The 20,887-nt window shown below is 44.8% G+C and overlaps 1 protein-coding gene across 7 annotated transcripts in view; it reads left to right on the top strand.

Moving 5' to 3' along the window:
• The window catches only part of SEC14L5 (SEC14 like lipid binding 5), a 45,075-nt gene that overhangs the window by 2,579 nt on the left and 21,609 nt on the right, over window positions 1–20,887 (top strand). For 3 of the 7 annotated variants that reach the window (XM_054211907.1, XM_054211908.1, XM_054211909.1), the window contains exons 2-5: window positions 936–1,039; window positions 2,975–3,050; window positions 19,365–19,514; window positions 19,624–19,755. In XM_054211907.1, the coding sequence (XP_054067882.1) occupies window positions 2,988–3,050; window positions 19,365–19,514; window positions 19,624–19,755 (345 nt within the window). In that variant the 5' untranslated portion in view covers window positions 936–1,039; window positions 2,975–2,987. Of the gene's footprint in view, window positions 1–935; window positions 1,040–1,146; window positions 1,394–1,685; window positions 1,804–2,974; window positions 3,051–11,181; window positions 11,209–19,364; window positions 19,515–19,623; window positions 19,756–20,887 lie in introns of those variants that run through there. The other 4 variants (XM_054211910.1, XM_054211912.1, XM_054211911.1 and 1 more) reach the window with 3 other exon arrangements.

Genomic DNA, 20,887 nt, shown 5'->3' with positions numbered 1-20,887 from the left:
GCAAGGAAATGCATGTGCCATCAGGGGCTGATATCCTTCCATTCCATGTCCCCTTCCATGCCCTCCTTCCCCTGGTACAATGCCAGCTGGTGTATCTCAAGCTTATAATTAACTCTCTGCCTTCTAGGGTTTGGTTCATCTGTGACTTTCTGTGTAGGTTGTAGCAAAAGGGGGTACGCAGGCCAGCTGGACTCTGCAGGGAGCTGCGGGCTGCTGAGTCTCCGTGCTGTTGGCACTGCTGTCAGCCTGTCACAGGATGCTCTGTGAGTTGTGGTAGCTGCCGCTGTTTTCTGTGTTCAGGTGTGCAATAATTGAAACACTTTTAGTATCTAATCAGAATGCTTAAAGTGATTATTAGCTAGATATGTTCCTTCAATGTGTTGTTGACAGCTCCAGCGTCTCATGAGTTTTTACAAACTGCGCTGGGCTCGGCCAGCTGAAATCATGCTCTTCCGTGGTGTTGCCCAGTGAATGGCTACAGGTCTGCCCCTAGCTGCACGTCTGGGTTTCTAAGTGATCAAGCTGCGGTTGAGTCAGTCGCTGCTCTTCAGCTGAGCTGTAGTTCCTAATATGTGCTTTTAGCCAGATGCAAATACAAAGTAGCCTGGGCCACTGTAGAGGCTGAAGTGGTGTGATGGATTTTTAAGGAGCAGATGTATCCTGTAGTTGTGGAGTTTCTTTCTGGTTTTCTTTACAAGGTGGTTGAACATAACCTGTTTATAATTTGAGTGGAATACATGAGACGACTTTAAAAACATGTCTGTCACTTTGGTTCTAAAGCCCTATGAGGATGCATGTCTTTAGCGCTGGGCAGGTGGGCCATATTAGCTAACACGTGAAAATCATTATTGGTGCTAATTATCCATCTGTATCTGTGTGCACTGCATAAGCTACTTTTCGCTGCCTTTTCTGATTCTTTTATTTTTTTCCCCCAGGAGTGATAGCTGGAGTCCCTCTTGCTTTGAGAAGCAGAATGACTGTCTCGCAGCACTGTTTTGAGGAGAAGGCATAGAAGGTCTGCCGCTGCACCTTCCCCAAGGTATAAAAGGTTTTTAGGGCAGGTGTGAGTTATCAGCTGTCTTTCTTCCACAGCTTCCCATGGGTGTAATAGTCACTGGCTCTTTTTCTCAAACTTCCCTCAACTAGAGAAGCATGGGGCAGTAAACCCGTGGCAATCAGATATTGCAGCCTCTCGGGAGCAACAGATCTGTCCGAGCAGCATGGTTAAGGCTGTTGAACTACCGCATGTGCCACCCTGTTCTTCTGTCGCTGTTGACTTCATTTCTGGGCTGTGGGTGATCCTGGACTGACTGGTCTGTCCTGAGACTTCCTCCTGTGGAGGTCCCTGACCCCCTCCTACAGAAGTGCAGGAATTCCCGGTTTAGCAGGCAAGGTCAGAACTGGGAGCAAGATCACAGCTAAATATGTTTGACGAGGCTTCTCTTGCTATATTTGCACTTACTCGGAAGGTTCCCGCACGGCCTAGGTATCGCGCTTGCATAATCATATTACAGCGTTGCGTTACAAGGTGCCCTGTGCCTCTTGGCTCGGGTATCTGATACGTGATAGCAGCCCCAGCTTCCTGGGTGTTTGCTTGCCCCTGCTCTGCTTGCTTCAGTTTGAGTTGGATGCTCTGCTGATGCATTTTCTTTGCGTTTACTTGTTCTGCCTGGACTGGCTTTTAGTACCAGTAAGACTCCTAGGGACCCAGCAAGTCCTGAATGTTGCTCCTTGGGTAACGGGATCCTCTGCAGAGTAACTGTCCGATTGTGAGACCCTTCTACAAACATTCCCCGTTCTCAGGTACTCAAACTTTTAAAATTTTTTCCCCCCTCACCCTTGCTTAGATTTTACTCTGTAGTGGCATTTTGCAGCAGTCTTTCTGAGGGAGAATTGATTGCCATTTGCCTTTTAATTCATGTTTCACCTCGGGTTTTGGGCTTAAAATGTCAGAAATAAGTTGTCTTAATGCTCTGACTGTTGAGTTCAGTGCTACGCTGCGTCATGTTGCCGAGGGCTGTGTCTGCTCAGCAGTGGAATTTGAGTGGGGTGGAATCAGCATAGTGTCTCAAACCAGCCGTCCAGCCTTTTGTGTTTCTGATGTTCGTGGATGGTATTAATGGGAGCGATATAAAGGAACTTAAAGGAATTGCAGAAAGCAGCCTAATAACCTTTTTTTTTAATGGTTTACGTACTTCCTTGAGATGCGGGTTATTGATGCGTATTTGAGGGTTAAAACCCCAGCAAAAGAGTCTGCGGGAGGAATCCTGATGAGAAGAGTGAGAGGTGGCGAGGAGAAATGAAATGCTGAGAACTGAATTGTTTCCATTGCATGCAGTTATTTCCTTAGTTCAGCTGGAAGCAGTGGGCATCCAGGCAGTGGGATGTGATTGCTAGTTTAGCGTCAGGCATGTGCTTTAAGCATGCTGTTTCCTTTTTGTTTTAGCGGGTTAAAACAACTGAATGCTACTTTGTGCACAAAAGCATTTAAAGCACCAAGATATGGGAAGCCATTGGAAGCTTTCAACAAGGGGGATTTTGCGTAATGATTACTAATGTAATGCAGAAAAGGGGGATGGGGGGAAGAATCGCTATTTAAGCTTTGCAAGGCTCCTAAGACAGGCTCCTTCTCCTGAGTACAATTGATTCTGGCTTTACATCTGTTTTGTGCTTTAATTATTGTGAGTTTTGTTGGAGCTCTGAGTTGAATTTACTGCAGTGGTGTTGGGAAGCGGCAAAGGACGCTACCACATGCTGGACACGGCACTGGTCTGGGACTGCAGAGACCTGCCTTTTGTTCTGTCTCTGACACTGACTTGCTAAGCGATGCTGGGCAAGATATTCTACCTGTCTCCTCCTCTCTGTTTGTGAGAAAGAGTTAAGGCTTCTAGTAAGCAATTTGTGAAAATTGCTAGAATGTATTGTGGTGTTTGGTATGAGGGATCTCAAATTTTCTGATTTCTTTCTATTACAGGTGTGTAGTAAAAATGGTGCAGAAATACCAGTCCCCAGTTCGAGTCTACAAATATCCTTTTGAGCTCGTCATGGCGGTGAGTAATACTCAGCACTCTTATTTCTCCAGCTGCTAAGGCTGAGGCTGCAACTTCAGGCCAGTGGGAGGTGGGGGACTGCGGTTTTGGCTAGCGTGCCTTTGTGGCAACTTTATGGGTACATTGCGGGAACAGGGATTTAGCTCTTGTTATCTTTTTGTCCTCCTTCAATTTTCCATGAAAAGTAAGAATCGACATCTCGGTATTTTAAGAAAGGCAGTTTAGTCATTGGAGGAAAAAAACCCAACAAAACCCAACCTTCTGTAATTACTCTTTCACAAGGAAGGAAAAAACTGTGATATTCAGGTAGGCAGGGTCAGTTTGTGGCCAGACACTGTCTTTGCCATATCACCAAATGCGGTTCAGTTTAGAATCTCTCTAGGTCTGATCCCAATCAGGATTGTAGGATGCATGTATCTAGAACTTGATTCTAAATTATACTGTGCTTTTTGATTTGCTTAAAAACTAGAAGTCTTTGGAAAAATTCTTCTGTATGTTCTTCCCTATTCACCTTGTGATTGAAATGTTTGGAGATCTCTCTCCAAATTTGGTGATTGCCACAAGGGGTTTGAGTGCTGTAATTGAAGTTCTTTTGCTGGTGATGCAGAAAGCTAATGTGACCATGGCGGCTTGCCTAGGTAGAGTTTGAAGAGAATTTGTGATATTCTGGACTTTGTCACTGCTCTTCAAGGTGTGAGTCAAATATCCTTCTGAAAGATTTGCTGTTTGCATTTCAAGGTCAGCACTGAGCATTTGGGCATTTAGCCGAGATGCTTGCTTATAGACTCTTGCAAGGCTTTGTTTGTAGTCTGTTGGGCATTTCAGTCTACACTAGGGATCCCCGACACATAGCATTTACCACTTTTAGTCTGGTGCTTTCTTCATTATCTCTCTTCCCTGCTGAGCAAGGACACCAGGTTTTTTTGGTCTGTTAGGATCGAGAATGAAAAGGGAAAGCTATAGCCCTTTCAGGTAGCTGAAATCATTCCCATGAATGGAAGGGAGAGCCTGATGCAGTACATTGTGTTCGTCTTGACAATGTTGCCTCTTTTGGCGCTTACTTCCCAGGAACCCAGAAGATTTGTTTTATCCAAAACAGCCTCCAGTCTTTTATTTCTATTGTTAAAACTAGGAGAGAGATTATTTTATGGTCCTAAGTAGGAATGACGGAGCCCGAAAGTAGCAGCAATTCCTCAGCTGAGAGCAGGTGCCATTCACTTTGATGCTCTCTAATTATCAAAATTAACACTTTCTTTTTGACAGTTGGGCTCTCCCCCCTGCCAGTCTCCTGCCCCCCCCCTTTCCTCTTTCCAGTCTTATCTGAGTTTGCCATGTCTGTTAACAGCTAAGCCAGTAACATGCTGTAGAAGTGGCCCAACCAGTCTGGGGCTGATGTTTGTGGTAATGACACTTTTCTGTCTGTGTTCTTTGTTCTCTCAGTGCATCCTGTATCAGAATAAGACACCAGTACTTGTTATGGAGATACTGGTAGTCTTTGCTCTATGCATACCTCTCCTCATTCCTGTTGTCTATATTAGCAGGATAAACCTAACACCAGATGCCCGTCACTAGATTGGCTGCTAATATAGGAGGGCTGCCTCTACACAAATCCTTTGTAAGCTTGTTAGCAGAATGCCCAAAGGCCAGGGTTTGATGGGTTTATTTTTCAAGTGGTTTAGTTTTATTTGCTTTCAGTTTTTCAACAGGACAGAACTTAACATTCCCTGGGATTTCAGGGCTGGGATTGTAAATGTCATCCTTTAGGCGTTCAGCAAACTCAAATTCCCATTACCTTAGCAAAGTTATTAGTTCTCTTTCTTATGAAGATCGAGTTACTTATCCAGGGTCACCCAAAGGACTGTGCAGTCGAGTAGGGAGCTGAACATAGACCCCTTAGTCCCAGTCTAATGTCCTGTGAAATTCACGTGTTCACAGCAGAATCTGCTTTATTACAAAGACTGGCATTATAAAGTAGTGTTTCGATCTAGTGGCAGCCCATGCAGGCTGAGCTGGATGTAGGTTTTGTTACCGCATTTGATGTGTTCAGATGGAGCCTTCCATTTGTGTGGAGGCAGCGCAGATTTCACAGAGCTGTCAGGTGGTAGCTGTCAGTTGCTGGAAGTTTTGCAGGGAGAGTGGGCGTACAGTGAAGCTGTTTTGCTCCTCAGCACGTGGCATTGCTGTTAATCTGCTTCAGCATAAATCTGACAGCAGCTTCCTCAGCACTGGGAACCTGATATTCAGCTGCTTTCATCTTTTCCCCTCCAATGCTTTGTGTGAACCTTTGGAGTGCCGAGGTCTCGCGCTGTGGTTAATGGTAGGAAAGCAGAGGTTATGTGGGTGACCTCAAGACACCTCCTTATTTTGTGGGTCTCTCTGCACCCTTCAGCCTGAAACGCTTGTGCTTGATTGCTTGTCTGTATAATGGGGAGGGTCATACTTCCTGTGGTCTGTTCAGGCCATGTCATGAGGTAAGTAGTGTTCATTAGGAAAAGTATTTTTCTTCCATAACCTCCGATGTTTGGACCCCACTATAGAAAACAGCGTGTATGCTTCGTTCGGGTATGAGGGTCTGAGAAACAGGGTTGTTGTAGCCAAATGAGGCAAACGATGTGTTGCTTCCTGGCCTTGTTCAAGCACAGAGTGTTTCCCATGCCTTTTGTTGAGCCCTGCTATCAGGAACACAATTTATCTTCCTTGGGCTTGTACAGAGTGTGTGTGTGTAGAGCTCATCCTCTAGACAGCACGGGGCTCTGCTCGACAGATGAGTCTGTGCTTTTACTGTTAATACCTTTGTTATTGTGTGTCTCTGGATAATTGTCTATGGATTTACACTCGGCTGCTTACTAACGCTTCTGCAGCTTGCGTTCTGGCATTTGCAGGCAGTAGGTTTGACACATCTTCCAGTCCTTGGAAGGAGGACCACATTCTCCTTCTTGCTCTCTTTGCCAGTCCTGTGCATCTGAGGAAGCAAAAAGGAATCAGCTTAGTGAGTTGCTTTTGGTCATTCAGGACTTCTGAATTTTTTTTTTTTTTTGTTAGAAGAGTCCTCTCTTCTGAAAAGGTTTAAATAAAGGACGATCTTTCCACACCTGTCCAAATCCACAGTAGTCATTTTCATCTGCTTTGTTCCTAATCTGCACTCGCATTAACAGATCAAAAATGTCATGCTCTTCAAATTATAACCAGTGCCTGACATCTTTATCCCTTCTACTTGAAAAGAACCTTGACGTTTCTAATGCTTTGTTATCTTGTCATGTTTTTCCTTTCCATTTTATCTCTTCTTTGTGTGTGTTTCCTTTTAAATTGAGCTGTTCCCTCACATGGGTTGTCCATGCCTCTCTGGGCCTGATCTTGTCTTCTCTTCAATTAGATCAGCAGGTTTGAGATTGCATATGTCTCCTGACTTTATTTATACAGACAAGAAAATCACCAAGTATTAAACACACTTTTTATTTTCTTTGTGTAGTAGTTGTAGTTTTAAAGCTAAAAGGTTTTTTTTTTTAATAAAATGTTATAATGAGGAAAAAGTCTAGATGGAGAGGTAATTCTGCCACATAGCTCATGAGTGATAGCTAACTTTGTAAATTATTGTGAGCCTTCTCTGATGTATGGAGATGAGAACTTGACTTGGGTGAGCAAGTCCAAAATGCGTAGTTGGACAGGAGTTAAGCTAAGAGAGATTGCATATTAAATATTATTTGTTGCCAATGCATAATTAGGTTGGATGAGATAGCTTTAGCTTTGAAAGTAGTAGGGAGTTTTTTGTTGCTGTTAATCTTAGTAGTGCGCTCAGCCCTTCACACTTGCAATTGACATCTGCCATTTTCAGAGACTTTACACTAAATTTGCTTAGGATGGTTCCTGAAGCTACAGATCTGAAATAAACCCCCAGGGACTCTTACATGGTCTTCTGTACTCGATGTATAGTTTGAGTTGCTGCAATAGTGGTGTAAATGAGCAACTTCATGACAGCACTTCTATCAGTTGTTTCGTTGTCTTGATGCATTTACTATGCGCTTTACGTCCGGCTCTTATTGCTACTAATAGCAATTTATGGCTTCTGCTGCAAGCGAGGGGTCTTTCTGCACAGCCTCGTGCCAAGGGAATGGTAAAGGACACAGATCCTGAAAAAGGGGAAAGTTCTGCTTGCAGGTTTTACACTTGGAACCAAATCAAACCTTTATCCCTTTACTATCTGAGATTCTATCTTTTCTATGAAACGAAAGCTCTGCAAAGCACAACACTAGTGGGTTAAAGGCTGGGTTTAGTTAAAAGCTAAAAGGCTATCTATATCTGAAAAAAATATATATGTGACTTGACGTTTAAGCTTACTGCATACAGGATATCAGCTTTATGTTTGCAGCCTTTGTGAGGTTTACTACTGTTATCTAAAAATATGTCACGGCTTTCAAAAGACGGAACAAAACTCAGGCATTTGGAAGCTTGCAGCAGCATCAGTTCTCATTGCGTGTGCCGGCTGTACTCCGTGCTTGGGATGAAACTGCTCTTGAGCCCCACATGTGCACGTTATGAGTCAGTGCTTCTTTCTGCTTGACCTCATTTCTTGGTGCTGCCCACGGCATGTGTTGACACATATATGAGTGGCTGAGAGCCTGATCTCTTGAAAATGCATGCATGGACAGCAATGGGGTATGTTTCTTGCTGCCCTGATTGAGTTGTACTCTTCAGTCTAGGATGCTTCTGTTATGTGCAACGTGAGTTTGGGGTGGAGGGAGGTTGCCCTGTGGGGGCACGTGTGGTATACAGGCATTTCTTATCTCGAGCATCACTCAGGCTCTCTACTAGATCTGTTAGGTGGCAGCTCATTATTCCCCTGCTTGTGTCAGCAAGTGAAAGCTTGGCCATCTGAGGTCCTGGCCTGCCACCCGTACTTCCAAGCAGCTCCGTGACTCTTCTGGTTTTACTGGCACTTCAGTGTTCTTTGCATTTAGTTGGTCTGGAGTTCTTTATTTTTCAGGTAAGATAAAATAGGAAATGAATGGAACTGGGGTGGTATATACTTCTGTTTCTTCGAAAGGCTGAGAGAGCTGGGACTCTTTAGCCTGGAGAAGAGAAGGCTGAGGGGAGACCTTATTAATGTTGACAAGTATCTAAAGGGTGGGTTTAAGGAGGATGGAGCCAGACTCTTTTCAGCGGTTCCCAGTAACAGGACGAGGGGTAACGGGCACAAGCTGGAACATAGGAAGTTCCTATCAAATATGAGAAAAAACTTCTTTACGGTGAGGGTGACAGAGCACTGGAACGGGCTGCCCAGGGAGGTTGTGGAGTCCCCGTCTCTGGTTGCATCAAGACCCACCTGGATGCAGTCCTGAGTGATGTGCTCTGGGCAACCCTGCTTTAGCAGGGGAGTTGGACCAGGTGATCTTTAGAGGTCCCTTCCAACTCTGAAAATTCTGTGATTCCATGATTCTCAGTATGGGTGCAAAGCTGGGTGGCAAATTTAGTTCAGGCTACAAATGTGGCAGGTTTATGTAGAGTCCGAAATTACTTCACATGAAGTAAACAGAAGAAAATATTTCTTCTCCATCATCTTTACTCTAATCCTGTGACACCGGGTCATAGTGCATCAAAAGCAATCATCCAGGACCCTGCGTGAGGTGTGTTTCTTGCATGCTTGATGCTACTGAAGCAATCTTGCTGATAGTTGCTGGATTTGGCAGGGGTCCTCACTCTTGCCCTCGAATAATCCCCCAGCACATCAGCCTTGACTACACTGGCTATTTGCACGCTGGCAAAGCAGTTGTGCAGTCACTGAAGTTTTGCTTGTTTACAGCAGCTGAGGACCTGGCCCATAGTTACATGCAAGAGTCAAACATCCAGTACAACTAAAATCAAAATGCATCACTTATTTTGCAATCATCCTGACATCCTTTTGTGCCAACAGTGTTGGAGGCTTTCTATATGCAGTCTAATTGGAAGTGGCTCCTTGCTATTTTAGCTGTCAGGTTTTGCTGCAGAAGAAAGTGAATACTGGGGTCCAGGTCCTGACAGCTAGAATTGCTTTCCATACACCTTTTCAAAATTATTTTTATTTGTGCCTTTTCAGCATCAACATGCATTGTGTTAAAGATGTTAGATCTTTAAGTAGCTTTATTTAATGACTTCTTCCTGTTGCGTTCAGCACATTGAGTGTGTAAAGAGACTGCTTAAATCCTGATATGTCATGCATGCTCTCTCTAATGCTGTGGTGTCTTAAAGGATTCAGTATTTCACTGACTGACTGATGCGGTGATGCTTTTTGCAACAGAACCTCTGAGCCCTCTTTTCCTGGGTAGGCACCATAGGGCGGCCCAAACAGCTTGCAGTACACATTGGTAACAGATAAAATGGGGGCCGGGGGGGTGGTAACAGATAAAATGACGTGTGAAAGCAGTATAATATACAAGTAGACTGGTGTCTAGCGAGGATCACGTTAGTTCTGTGGGTTTGTTTGAAGCGACAAGTTCAATGTGTGTGTTCACAACCCATCCAGGTCTCCAAAAGGGTGCTGCTGTCTCGCTACATAAGATGCGCAGATGGGCTGTCTGGGTCAGCTACCGTGCAATATCTTATACTGCCTACAGCACAGATGCACCACAGAATACATTTTTGGGGGTTCCTATATAATTCATTGTAACTACAGACTGGAATATCCCCATCTGGAGCTCCAAGTTGTTGTCATTATTCTGGTAACATCACAGTCTGAGTTTAAAGAAAAATAGAATCTTAACTAAAATTTTTGATGCCAGTTCATAGCTTCTGCTTTGAAGTCTGAACACTGGAAGCAGAAGCGCAGTTGCTGCGGGGAGAGCGGAGCGGTTTCTGGCAGCTGGAATCCCTCTGAAGCAGCGGTGATGGTGCAGCTGATCGGAGGGCTGTGCAGAGTTGCCAAAGAGACTGGAGTGGAGCTTTAAGTGCAGCATGTGCAGGAGTGCCAGAGAAGAGGTTCCTGCAGCGGCCTGCTACCCAGGATAGCAGTGTCCTTGGATATCCGCAGACAACACAGGGTAGAGCTTTGCAGGGTGTAGCCTGCATGCCCTGTGGCCAAAAGCTCCTTTGTTGCTGCTGTGATGTAGATAACGACACAGTTCTCAGATACTGTCTAAAATGGTATTTCTGGTTGGCAGTACCCTGGAGATTGAGAGAGAATCCATGTGCAAGGGGGGAGAAGTTCTTCTTTTCTGTTCAGTCCATGTCACAAGTGACATGAAATGCCCCAATAGTAATCTGAGCGGTAGTTACGAAGTGGATACTCACCTGCAAAACACAATCTACTCTCTCTGGTGGGATTGTTTGTATATAGAACTTGAGTGCAGACAAATAATACTTGGGTGTGGATGGTCTGTCTGCAGCCACGGTCTGTGCCAGGTATTTTAAAGGTGGCAACATCCCTTGTCCCTTCTTGCCATGTTTTGAAGGCAAATTTGTTGTGACTGTCAGAACCTACTGGGTTAACATGTTATGTACTTATAGAGGATCTAGTGTTGACTCAAGACATGATGCTTCAGTGTTACTTGATGGTTTGAAACCATGCTGTCAAGATACACTATAAATATCCCATCATCTTACTGCTGAGAAGCATTTGGCAACAGAATTCTGAAAGTAATGATCTCTGTGTCAGCTGGGATGACTCTTCACAGCTGTATTCATCTGTGCCCTGCCACCACCTCCTCCTGGTATTAAGCAGGTTGAGAGTGAGCAACAGTCAGGCTGAGCAAAAAGCTGATGATTCTGTTGAGATTATGGTGGGGGATGTTTCCCCTCAAGTGAGTAGAAAATGTTTGATGACCACAGCTGCTAGAAGTGGATGGAAGAATTGCTTATTCAGAGTTCTGGAGAACTGCTGGCAACATCTACACATCTGTCCTGCTCAGTATGTCTTGTGGGGTTCCTACTAGTCTCTGATAGCTTTGCATCGCCACTGCTAAGACTCCATTTGCTGGGCAAGAATGGTTTAGGAGAGGATGGCGCTGGCACTACATGTAGATTGGAGAGAAGATTTACAGTAATTCAAAGAGTCTGTACAGGATAGTCCTTGTTTTCTTTAATCTCCTTCTCCAGCTGCAGCATGGAGGCTTATTTCCTTGAAGGATGAGTCGTGTCTCCAGCTTAATCTGATCAGTGCAGGCTAATGCTGGAAAGGATGAGCTGTAAGGTAAGCTGTAGTTCAATGGCACTGCAGCATAGCACAAGGGGACACAACGTACCTGGAGGTATCACCATTATCTAAGATTCCAGTAGTAACTCAAAGACGCTTCTCTCTTCTACTGAATGCGTAAGTACAGAAGATAAATAATAAGCTCTTGTGCAGGGACTTAAAGAGGTGAGAAAATTTAGAACAATCATCAGTTGTTACGTCTTAACCAGCATGGATTTTTTTTTTTTTAAACTGCTAAGCACAGTGACCTGCCTAAGTTTGACCCTGAATTATGGTCAATTTGCATAAGTTCTCACAACAGCTTCTGGCAAGGACGGGTTGCACTTACAACTAGGCATTAATTTGTAAGCCAGCCTTTTTGATTTTGGGGTGATTCACTGAGCAGTGTGTGTGTGATGGGATGATACTTGATTGCTGTGTTTTGCTCTTTAAGGTGTTAGTCACCTGAGATATCTGCTTCCTTGCCGTCCTATTTCAGTGTATGTGGTTTTTTCTGCAATGGGGTATGGCAAATGTGTCTGACCAGCTAGCCATAGTTTACGGATAAGGCGTCGCTTCATGGCTATTTGTAAAGGCTGATGCATCATACTTCTTGTGACCTGAACTGCTCCACAACCAAGTTCTTCTCTCTGGTAAGCAGAGGAGAAAGCTGTAGCAGAAGAGCTTGAATGGGGTGTTGTTTCTTCTCAGACAGGAGGTCAGGCACGTTGGTAGTTTCCTGAGTTAGCTTGGTGCAGCTGCAGTGTGTGGCCTGGTTTTAGTAGGTTTGCTGGGTCACTCAGTTGTGCCTGTATTGTAATAGACAGCTGCTGCACCCTGAATTGTTTCTTTCACCAAAATCTGAAGAAATGAGGCAAATTAGTGGCTGTGGGCCAGGGAGAGATAACACTGGGTCAATGTTTGCAGCCTGGCTGCTGTGGTCCAGTGGACTTCTCACTGGCAAATCCTTTTCTTTGTTCCAGCAAAAGTGTTATTTCTCAGGCCCCAAAGACTTTTTCTGCTACTCTGCAGATGCTCTGCACCTCCTGAAAATGAGGTTCCCTTTTCCTTGACTTTGGAGCATTTCTGTACCCCAAATATCCATTTGATCCCTCCCTGCTCCCAGTTATTCCACGCATATTTTATTTTGCACTACTAGCGAGAAGCATGGTATCTGTTCTAATGATTACAAAGCCGATGGATTATCGTGTCTGGTGAATATGTGTGCACACCCTGTGGTTCCCTTCAGCAGTTAGACTAAGTAGTAGGAGGGACTGCAAGATGAAATGACTTTTTCCTAAAAGGACAAAATCAGAAAACACCTTAATCTGGAGAGAGATATTTATGTATCATTAGAGCTGCTCAAAAGCTAGTCCAAATGTATCCACTTTTCCTACTTAAAAGTGGTGAGGGGTTTATTTTGCTTCTCATCATCTCTTTTTCAAAGGGATGATGATCTGGACATCTCTGGCTCAAAACTTGATATCATATCTCCTCCTCATTTCCCATTCATCTGAACATAGGTGTACATTTTCTTCCTTTATCCTGGCAAACTGCACATGGCTGTAACATGACCCTGAGGAATCTCGTTCATTAATGCAGACTTAAACTCTGTGTTTGATCATGGAAGTTTGAAGTGTTTTAGCTCTTAGCACAAGGATGAAGTCTTGTCCTTGTAACGTATTCGTATAATATGGACTGCAACAGTTTGTCTACATCAGGTGAATAACAGTTTAGGTCCTTCATGTGTCCTACACAATACAATTTTCCCCAGTAGCTGAGCTTTTACACTCTTGAAGATCCCTCTCAAGTTCATCTTGGCATCATACAGGAGTCAGACCACAGTTTTTCCGTTCCTGTGCTCTTGCTCAAATCTGAAACAGCGGATCCTGGGATGCTGTCACTAAGGAAGCCCTACCAGTATAAAAAAAAAAAACCCAAACAGCCAAACCCTAAAGACGTGATGGCCGTGCAGCCACTTCAGAGCATCACTTATCAAGTAGAAGATGAATGTTTTCCTGCCAACTGCTGTTCCAAAATAGCTTAGTATATTTCTGCATGATTTCATGGACAGCAGCATTTAGCACGCAAGCTCTGTGTGTTTACCCTGCAAACCGTCTGCATGCTGATGGGCAAACTGGTTTGGATTCTCCCAATTTGCTGTGTATTAGTGAGAAGCTTGAAGTCATCTGTCTTAGTTGACTGGTGTGGGGAGAAAGCCAGAACTGCTGCCCTGGGAGTCGGTTTGCAGCCCCAAGACTGGAAGGATAACATTCCCTCTAGGGTATTAAGGTATGAAACTAGATCATCTAACAAAAGCTGCCTCTTGTTGGAGAATGCTGGAACTCCTCAGGACCCAGCAGGCACTAGACTGGAGGAAACTGCAGGAGAGTTTGGTTTTTGAGGTGTTTTCTTTCATGCAGTAATTTGGTGCTTGGATGTCCCTGTTGTTTTGGATTCCTAAGGCCTCTGTTGTGTAATTGATTTCAAGGTTACTTGCTAGAAAAGGCTGTTGAAACCTGCAGAGGAGAAACAGGAGTAGCTGTTATAAAAGATCCTGCCCTCTGGCTGTGTTCTCTGGATGCTATAGGGAACAGCAGCGGAACAGCTACTGCCAGTCTACAGGAGATTAAAGTGGAGGGGGAGCCGGACCACACTTGCACTCTCAATACGTGTAACACCTTGGTACTAGGAAGGTGAAGGACTTGGAGAGCACCTCTGTGCTCTGGAGGGGAAGGGGTTAAGCAGGTGAAATTAGAGGAGGGTAATTTCTCCCTTTTCTCTGTGGTTGTGAAGCTTTAGAATGTCATTATTTTTTTTTTCGGTTTTGATGCTTGTATAACTTGTTCTTGTTTGGCATCTGGCTGACCTTCAGGGCGGTCTCTTCTCACAGATGCATTTCTTTGTACTGGTTATTATGTATTTGACCAATAGTTTAGGACACTTAAGTGTGGCTTCCTTGCATTGTCCTTGAAGACTCTGTTCTCACAAGGTGTTTTCATCTGTCACAGTGGTGGGTCTCTAAACTGTTTGGCCTTTGGCCAGCTTAGGTAAAACCTTTCAGACATCTCCCAGGAGACTACAGGGCAAAACCTTGGTCAAAGCACTCTACTGATTTCATAGTCACCCGTCTCACTGCTGATTAATCATTGTGGGGTTTGATTAATCATTTGTCAGCTCTTGTGGCACTGAGGGGTCTTGGGCTGGGATGCAGAGCCTTGTTTCTGCTAGGGCTGATCTGGGTTTGTGCAGTAGGGCTGGGGACCCCCCTGTGTGGCAGTCCCTGTGGCTACTTGGCCACCCATGTCACCCCAGCACGTGTGCTGAGGTGCTTTGGGACAGGGGGGTGGGCTGTGCCAGTAGCATAGTCACCTAAACACAGGCACTGCAGCCTTGCACAAATTTCCCTCATCTTCCCTTCAGTGTGAAAGGAAGATCTGACACTTCTGAAACCTTGAGTACCTGTTATGTCTTCCTTGCATGTTTTAAATCTTTATTTTAGCTAGAAATTGTTTCACTTGGAGATTTTTTCATCTATTTTCTACTTCTTTAAATGTTTTAATTCCAACAGGCTGTGTCATCTGTGTCTAAATGATCTATTAATTTATTTATTTTTACACTTTAAATGCACCCAAAACCCAATTTTTTTGTATTTCCAAGCAAAATATCTCAGAGAGTTCAAACAGATCCCAAATGCCTCTGTCTTCACCCAGCTCCCTTGTGAAATGTAGTGTGTAATTTCAGTCTGAGGGAGATAACTGCGAAGACTTAAATGACACTTGTATGTTGGTCACGTTATGTGTACAGTCCACTACAAAAAAACCCTACGACACTGCATGGCTTTTTGCAACAATCCTTTTGGAAGAAATCTGTGAAAAAACAGCTTGATTTAGGGGAGGACACCGGTGGGCCTGAACCACCAGCTCTTGTGAAATGGTTGTTTTGGGTACAAAGAGAGCACGTTAATCTGAACCTTTAAGAAAATAACTAATGTAAACTGGGTTGTTGAGATAATTTGCTTGCTAAATCAGGCGTATGCGGTCCTCTGGCTTGCCTAGACAGCGCCTGCTGCAGTGCAACAACTCCTTGGGGGTTTTATTCAGTCTGATCTGGTGTGAAGTCGATCCTTGAGACTGATCACGCTAGAAAAGAAGCCCACGCCCGGGCTCGGGGTGATGTGCTGGCTGGCATGGGCTGCAGGATCAGCAGGAGGTACGCAGTGTTCGCTGGTTCTGCCTGTCCACGTTAATCCCAGTGGGGTTTAGAAGGGAGGGAGAGGCTTCATGGAGCCATTCATTTCTTATATATATGTATTTGATCCTTTTCAAGACTTAGGTCATCGAAATGTTTGCCTTAAAAACAATATTGCGGGTATGCACTTAAGAGAAAGCAGTAGCACAATACTGTTGTAATTCCTTCTGGGGAAGGAGGGACAGAGAAGGGAGAGACAAACTGTAGTTCCTATATGCTAGTCAGCGCAGAGCTCCTGCAGTGAGGCGATGGAAGAGCGAATGCAGGCAGATTAACAGCCCAAGTATTAAAACGAGCTAATATTAAAGTACTCTGTGCCTTTCATTTGGCTGGGATATTCTGTTGTTCACCTTGCGCTCTGCAGAATCAGAGAGGAGGGAAAAATAACAACTAATTCTGGCAATGTGTTGGAAAAAAAAAAAAATATTTCTGTCTTTGATTTCCCTCAGTTTCTCTATTGGAGCAAAAAGGTACTGCTGTGTATAGATACTGATTTTGATAAGAGGGTGCTGGGTTCAAAAGATGGATTTTTCTCCTGATGGGTCCCCACAGTGATGAAGGGTCAGGCGTGTTAACAGTACAACTTTATTGTGACTGCAGCCTGGTGCTTCAGCTGCCCTTCAGATGACCTCGGGCATCTTCGGCTGCTGTATTTTTAGAGTTGTTGTGCAAAGAAGATTAGCAAAGGGCTTAATATCAATGTGTGAAAGGGATTCTTTCTCAAATATGGAAATGTTCCACCTTTTTAGGTGATGGGCTTGGCCCGTCATCTTAGTTATATCACCAGGGCTGTGTGTAGGCATGGGCCTCTCTGCCCTGACCTTTCTTCATTCTCCAGATGCTGTTTAGCTGTCCGAAATAGTGACTGCACTCTGTTAGTAGTTGTCCTGGTCTTGGTTTTGCTAGATTTAATGGCAGTTTATTAGGAAGCCCATGTCCAGCTGGGTCAAGTGCATAAAGAAAGAGCTGTGTGCTGAGATCCAGTGGCTTTATCTTCAAATGGGAGGCAGAGGTGTCTGGATTCAGTGGTAGTGTGTGGGGCTCCACACTGGTTGTTGTGGTCCCTCAGTGGTGAGGAGGCACTTCCAGCTTGGTGCTGCTCCTGGTGAGGATGTTGAAGTGAGGCCTTTGGGAGGGTATCTGTGCTTTGATCATTTGCTGTCTTAGGGGAAGAACAGCTCTTGGTGCTCTGCAAACTCTCTGTCAAATATTCCTGGAACAGCTGCACCCCTGAAAGAGTGGAGGACAAGAAGCTGAGACAGCCACACTTGGGACTTTCTTCCAGTCCAGCTGCTTTGCACCTCTTAAATTTGTGGGAAACCAGGAAAACCTTGGCCAGCCCTAATCCTGACCCAGGGAAGTGGATGGTGTTGGCTCAGCCTTTGCTTCCTACAGTTAGTCCTTGCTTGTTGGAGATGGAGCCCTGGAGCACGCGGGGCTACCTGCCTGCCCAGAGCAGCAAGGGGAACAGTGCCGCGTAGCTGAGGGCAAGGAGGACCTGGCACTTCTTGCAGGAACAGAGGTGTGGGATTTTAGGGGTATTTAGGTGGACTTGTGATTTGCTGTCAAGCCTATGGACAATCCTAATACCATCCTCATGTGATCTTCTAGCACTCAAGGTATCTAGCCGCTTCGATAGCTGCTGTTTTCCAAAGTCACGGGATTAACTGGGGCAGACTTCTCTTAGGGGAGGGTTTTCGGTTACACCGCTTGCAAGCGTGATAAGGGCACGTGTAAGGAGTGGCATGGGACAAACAGTTGATAAATAGTTGCTAAATGTTCTGGTATTCCAGTGGCCTACAAGGTGTCCACAGCTTTTGCTGCCTGAATGCTGAGAGTGTGGTAACTAAGAATGGGTGGCCTGGAGACACCTGATCTAGTGGGAGGTGTCCCTGCCCATGGCAGGGGTGTTGGAACTAGGTGATCTGTAAGGTCCCTTCCATCCCAACCCATTCTATGATTCCGAGTCTTCCTTGTCCATGCTAGAATAGAAAAGAATAGCAAGGGAGAAGAGGATAAAGGCTTTGACCTCAAGAGAGCACAAGGTGGTAGGTTGGAGTCTGGAGGATTGGGAGAGGGCGGGTGGAGGCACAAGTAGGAAGTCTTAACTTTGCCTGAGAAGACGAATGCGCTGGCAACTGCAGATACCGGAGAGCAGGTAATAAGGGACACCTCCCTCCTTATGCTCTGTGACCCTTGGGGAAAGCGGGGGGAATAGCTGGAAGCATCCTGCGGCAGTGCCTGACAGCCATCTGTGGATTCCTGTCACAACAAATAAAGCTTCTAAAAGCTTAAAGATTGCTTTGTATGAAGCCGGGTGGGGGGACTCCTGTTGGAAACAGTCACTTGCCATGGGAAGTTTTATAGTTATCTAAAACGTTTTAGTTTTTCTTGTGATTGGGAGAAAAAAGCTCAGGTGGCGGCCTCACAGATATGGGAAGTTCTCCAAGAAATGGAGCAAAGCGAGATCATTACTCAGCAACTCAGAGAGGATGTTTTTGAGACCTGTGCACTTTATTAAGGCCAGAACTCCAGCTGGTAGTCTGCTTGCACTTTCCTCCTGATACTAGAGCAATACGATAATCTGAAATAACTTCTGTTTGTTCAGAGGTCTAGGAGCAGGAGATATGGAATGTGTCCTTAAGTGCCTGAGTTATTTTAAGAGCAAGTATTATTCACAGCACCAGGGTACATGAATAAGTACAGGGGCAACCAGCCTTGGAACTGCTGTGGTAGCAGAGAATGCAGCCACCCCTCTGCGTGCCAGTGGCACCGTGCGTGTGCTGCCGACTGAGCTGATCTGGATCATTATCACATAAACATCTTCGTTTGTGGTAGATAATTCTTTCACAAGTGTTTATATTTTTATGTGCTCTATAAAATGGTTGTGTCTCTACAGAAGATGGGAAGATAGCAGCAGTTCATAGAGGGTAGGCTCGTCTGTGGAATGACAGCAAAAAATTCTTCTGACCCAAGTGGTGTAGTTCTCTGAGAGTGCAGTGGAAAGAGAGCACAGGTTCTCCTCCTGTCCCAGCTGTAGTTGAATCCTGGGCTTCTTGTGCAGCTTGCACTACTGTTGCTTCAATTAGATATTTACTATAGCCTCCCAACATGCAAGGCATTTTTCGGAAATCCGAGGAAAACATTCCGTTCTGCAAAGCTCTTGCAATGTAATGAGAGATAGAGAAGTTAGGGAAAGAGGAGCAACAGCAGGTTGCTCATTTATGCAAGTTAACTTTGTTTGCTGCAAGTACCGTGGGAAGATGGATTTTTGCTAGAGCTGATAGAGAAGCTTTGGATAAAAGGCTTTTCAGAGGGATGTGGGTTAACTAAAACAAAGAAGATTTCAGAACCAGTACAGAATTGTTTAAGCAACGGATAAATCAAGGCACAGTGAGTAGCCAGTAATTGGTGGCCTTACCCTTGATAGCCTGGGGCAACTAGAGAACTGCTTGACACATCACGTTTTTAAGGTGCAGGAGTATTAAATATTTTTAAATAGCTTCTTCATACAGGCAATACGTCTGACTTGAGTTTTATTATCCCCGGGTCAAGTCTTTAGCTACCAGAAATCAGCAGAGGTGTGCTTGCTTTTGCTAGCTAAAGATTAGGTTCCTGATGTTCAAGTTTTTAGGAGTCGCTTCCCAGAACTTTTTAACAGCAAGCTTTTTTTTTTTTTTTTAATTTGTGTGTGGAAGAAAAGTTATATTAAGACATGCTTAGGTTGATGACTGACATGAGTGGATGCCAGCTTTGTTCTTAACTATTTTGCTTTAACTTCAACCTCTGCGTGGGCTCCCCTGTTCTCAGGGGTGAAGGACGTCTGTTTTGTTGGACTCTTGCTGTAAGGGAAGTAATTAACTCAGGAGGAGTTCAATTTAATCCTAGCCAGAAGCTGAAACTTGCTTTGTTTTCACTTCCAGGCCTATGAGAAGCGCTTTCCTACGTGTCCAGAGATCCCAGTCTTCCTAGGGAGTGAAATCCTGCATGAATCCAGGAGTGACGATGGAGCTATACATATCATTGAACGGAGCTGCAAACTGAATGTGGATGCTCCTAGGCTGCTGAAGAAGGCAAGTGGAAGGCAGAGTCCTGGATTTTTTTTGGCTGGCTAAGATTAATAAGGTCTCCTAAAGTTACTCTCTTTCTCCCCCCGCCTTTTCATTTCTTTGTCCTCCTCAGATTGCAGGGGTAGAGTATGTTTTCTTCATCCAGAAAAACACAGTGAACTGGAAAGAGCGAACTCTCCGCATTGAAGCCCACAATGAGACTTTTGCCAACCGAGTTGTCGTCCTCGAGACATGCAGCTACTCGGTAAGTGCCTTGTTTCCACTTGTCTGTGGAGGAAGTGTTGAAAGCCAAGTGTTAACATACAGGCTGAAGTTGTTTGAATGAATTTGAACACTGGACCATAGCATACTATGATTAGATACTCTTGGACTGGAAAGGCCGTTGGGTCTTAGGGTGTGGGCTTTTTTCCAGTGCTTTCGTAGCGCTTGAGAAACTTTTTTTGAGTTGATGGTGATTCTCTGACTGGAGTGCTAGGCCCCAGGGTAAGAGTTGAAAACACGGATGGTGCTCCAGAGCTGCTGGTGTTTCCTGTGAGTTTCTTTTTGGTTGAAATTCAAGTTAATAAAAGCGTCTGCAGCTTGGGCATGTATTTAGATGTGGATATTTAGAAGGAAAGCCTTAATATTTATTAAGATGAGGGCCAGAGGGCAGCCTGGCAATTAATTTTGCCCACAAATAAGTGAAAGTTTTAGCACATTATCATGATCTTCATGCTCTAAATATTTGGAGAAAGGTCTTGAGCCTTATTTGTGGCCTTGGACGTCTCACTTTGTGGCTATATCTTCAGCAGCAGTGTCCCATTTCACAGTAGTTGTGCTATTAGGGCTCAGTCACCATTAAATAGCTTCATCTGTTTCTGGAAGCAGTCAGATACTGCTTTTTGTTCCCTAAACAAAAGTCCAGATCCTGTTACTTACCTGCCCTTTTGGCAACTGGACAACAGCTCAGCTTCTTGGGAGTAAGCAAATTGTTAGCGGCTTCTGTTTCAAGCAAGACAAAGAGTTGAAACGCTATTAACATTTTGGATGGTGAGGGGGTTTCCTGAGCCAGAGATCGCTTGGTGGCTACATGGGGCTTCCTGAAAACTACAGTAAATCAAACTTCCATCGTTGTGAAAGGCGCTGACAGATCTGAAATGCTCCCAGGTCAACTCTGGAATCGCTCAGACATTGTTGCACTTGCTGATTTTTGGCCGTGTTGCCTCCGGCTCGCGTCCTTCGGAAGGAAACGTCAGGAGCTGGGCTTTGAGGGGAGCGCTCTTCCTGGAACAGGGCGGGAGCTGGCTGGCTACATCCTCAAGATGGTTCCCTGCTCTATTTTTACCAGTTCCCTTTTCCCTGCCAGAGCGCGCCGGAAACAGGTTTATTCTCATCTT

Source organism: Rissa tridactyla, chromosome 8 (genome assembly GCF_028500815.1).
Source record: "Rissa tridactyla isolate bRisTri1 chromosome 8, bRisTri1.patW.cur.20221130, whole genome shotgun sequence".
In the NCBI taxonomy this organism is placed as follows: Eukaryota; Metazoa; Chordata; class Aves; order Charadriiformes; family Laridae; genus Rissa; species Rissa tridactyla.
Note: the sequence above shows the minus strand (reverse complement) of the source record. Positions and strands in the feature narration are given on the sequence as shown.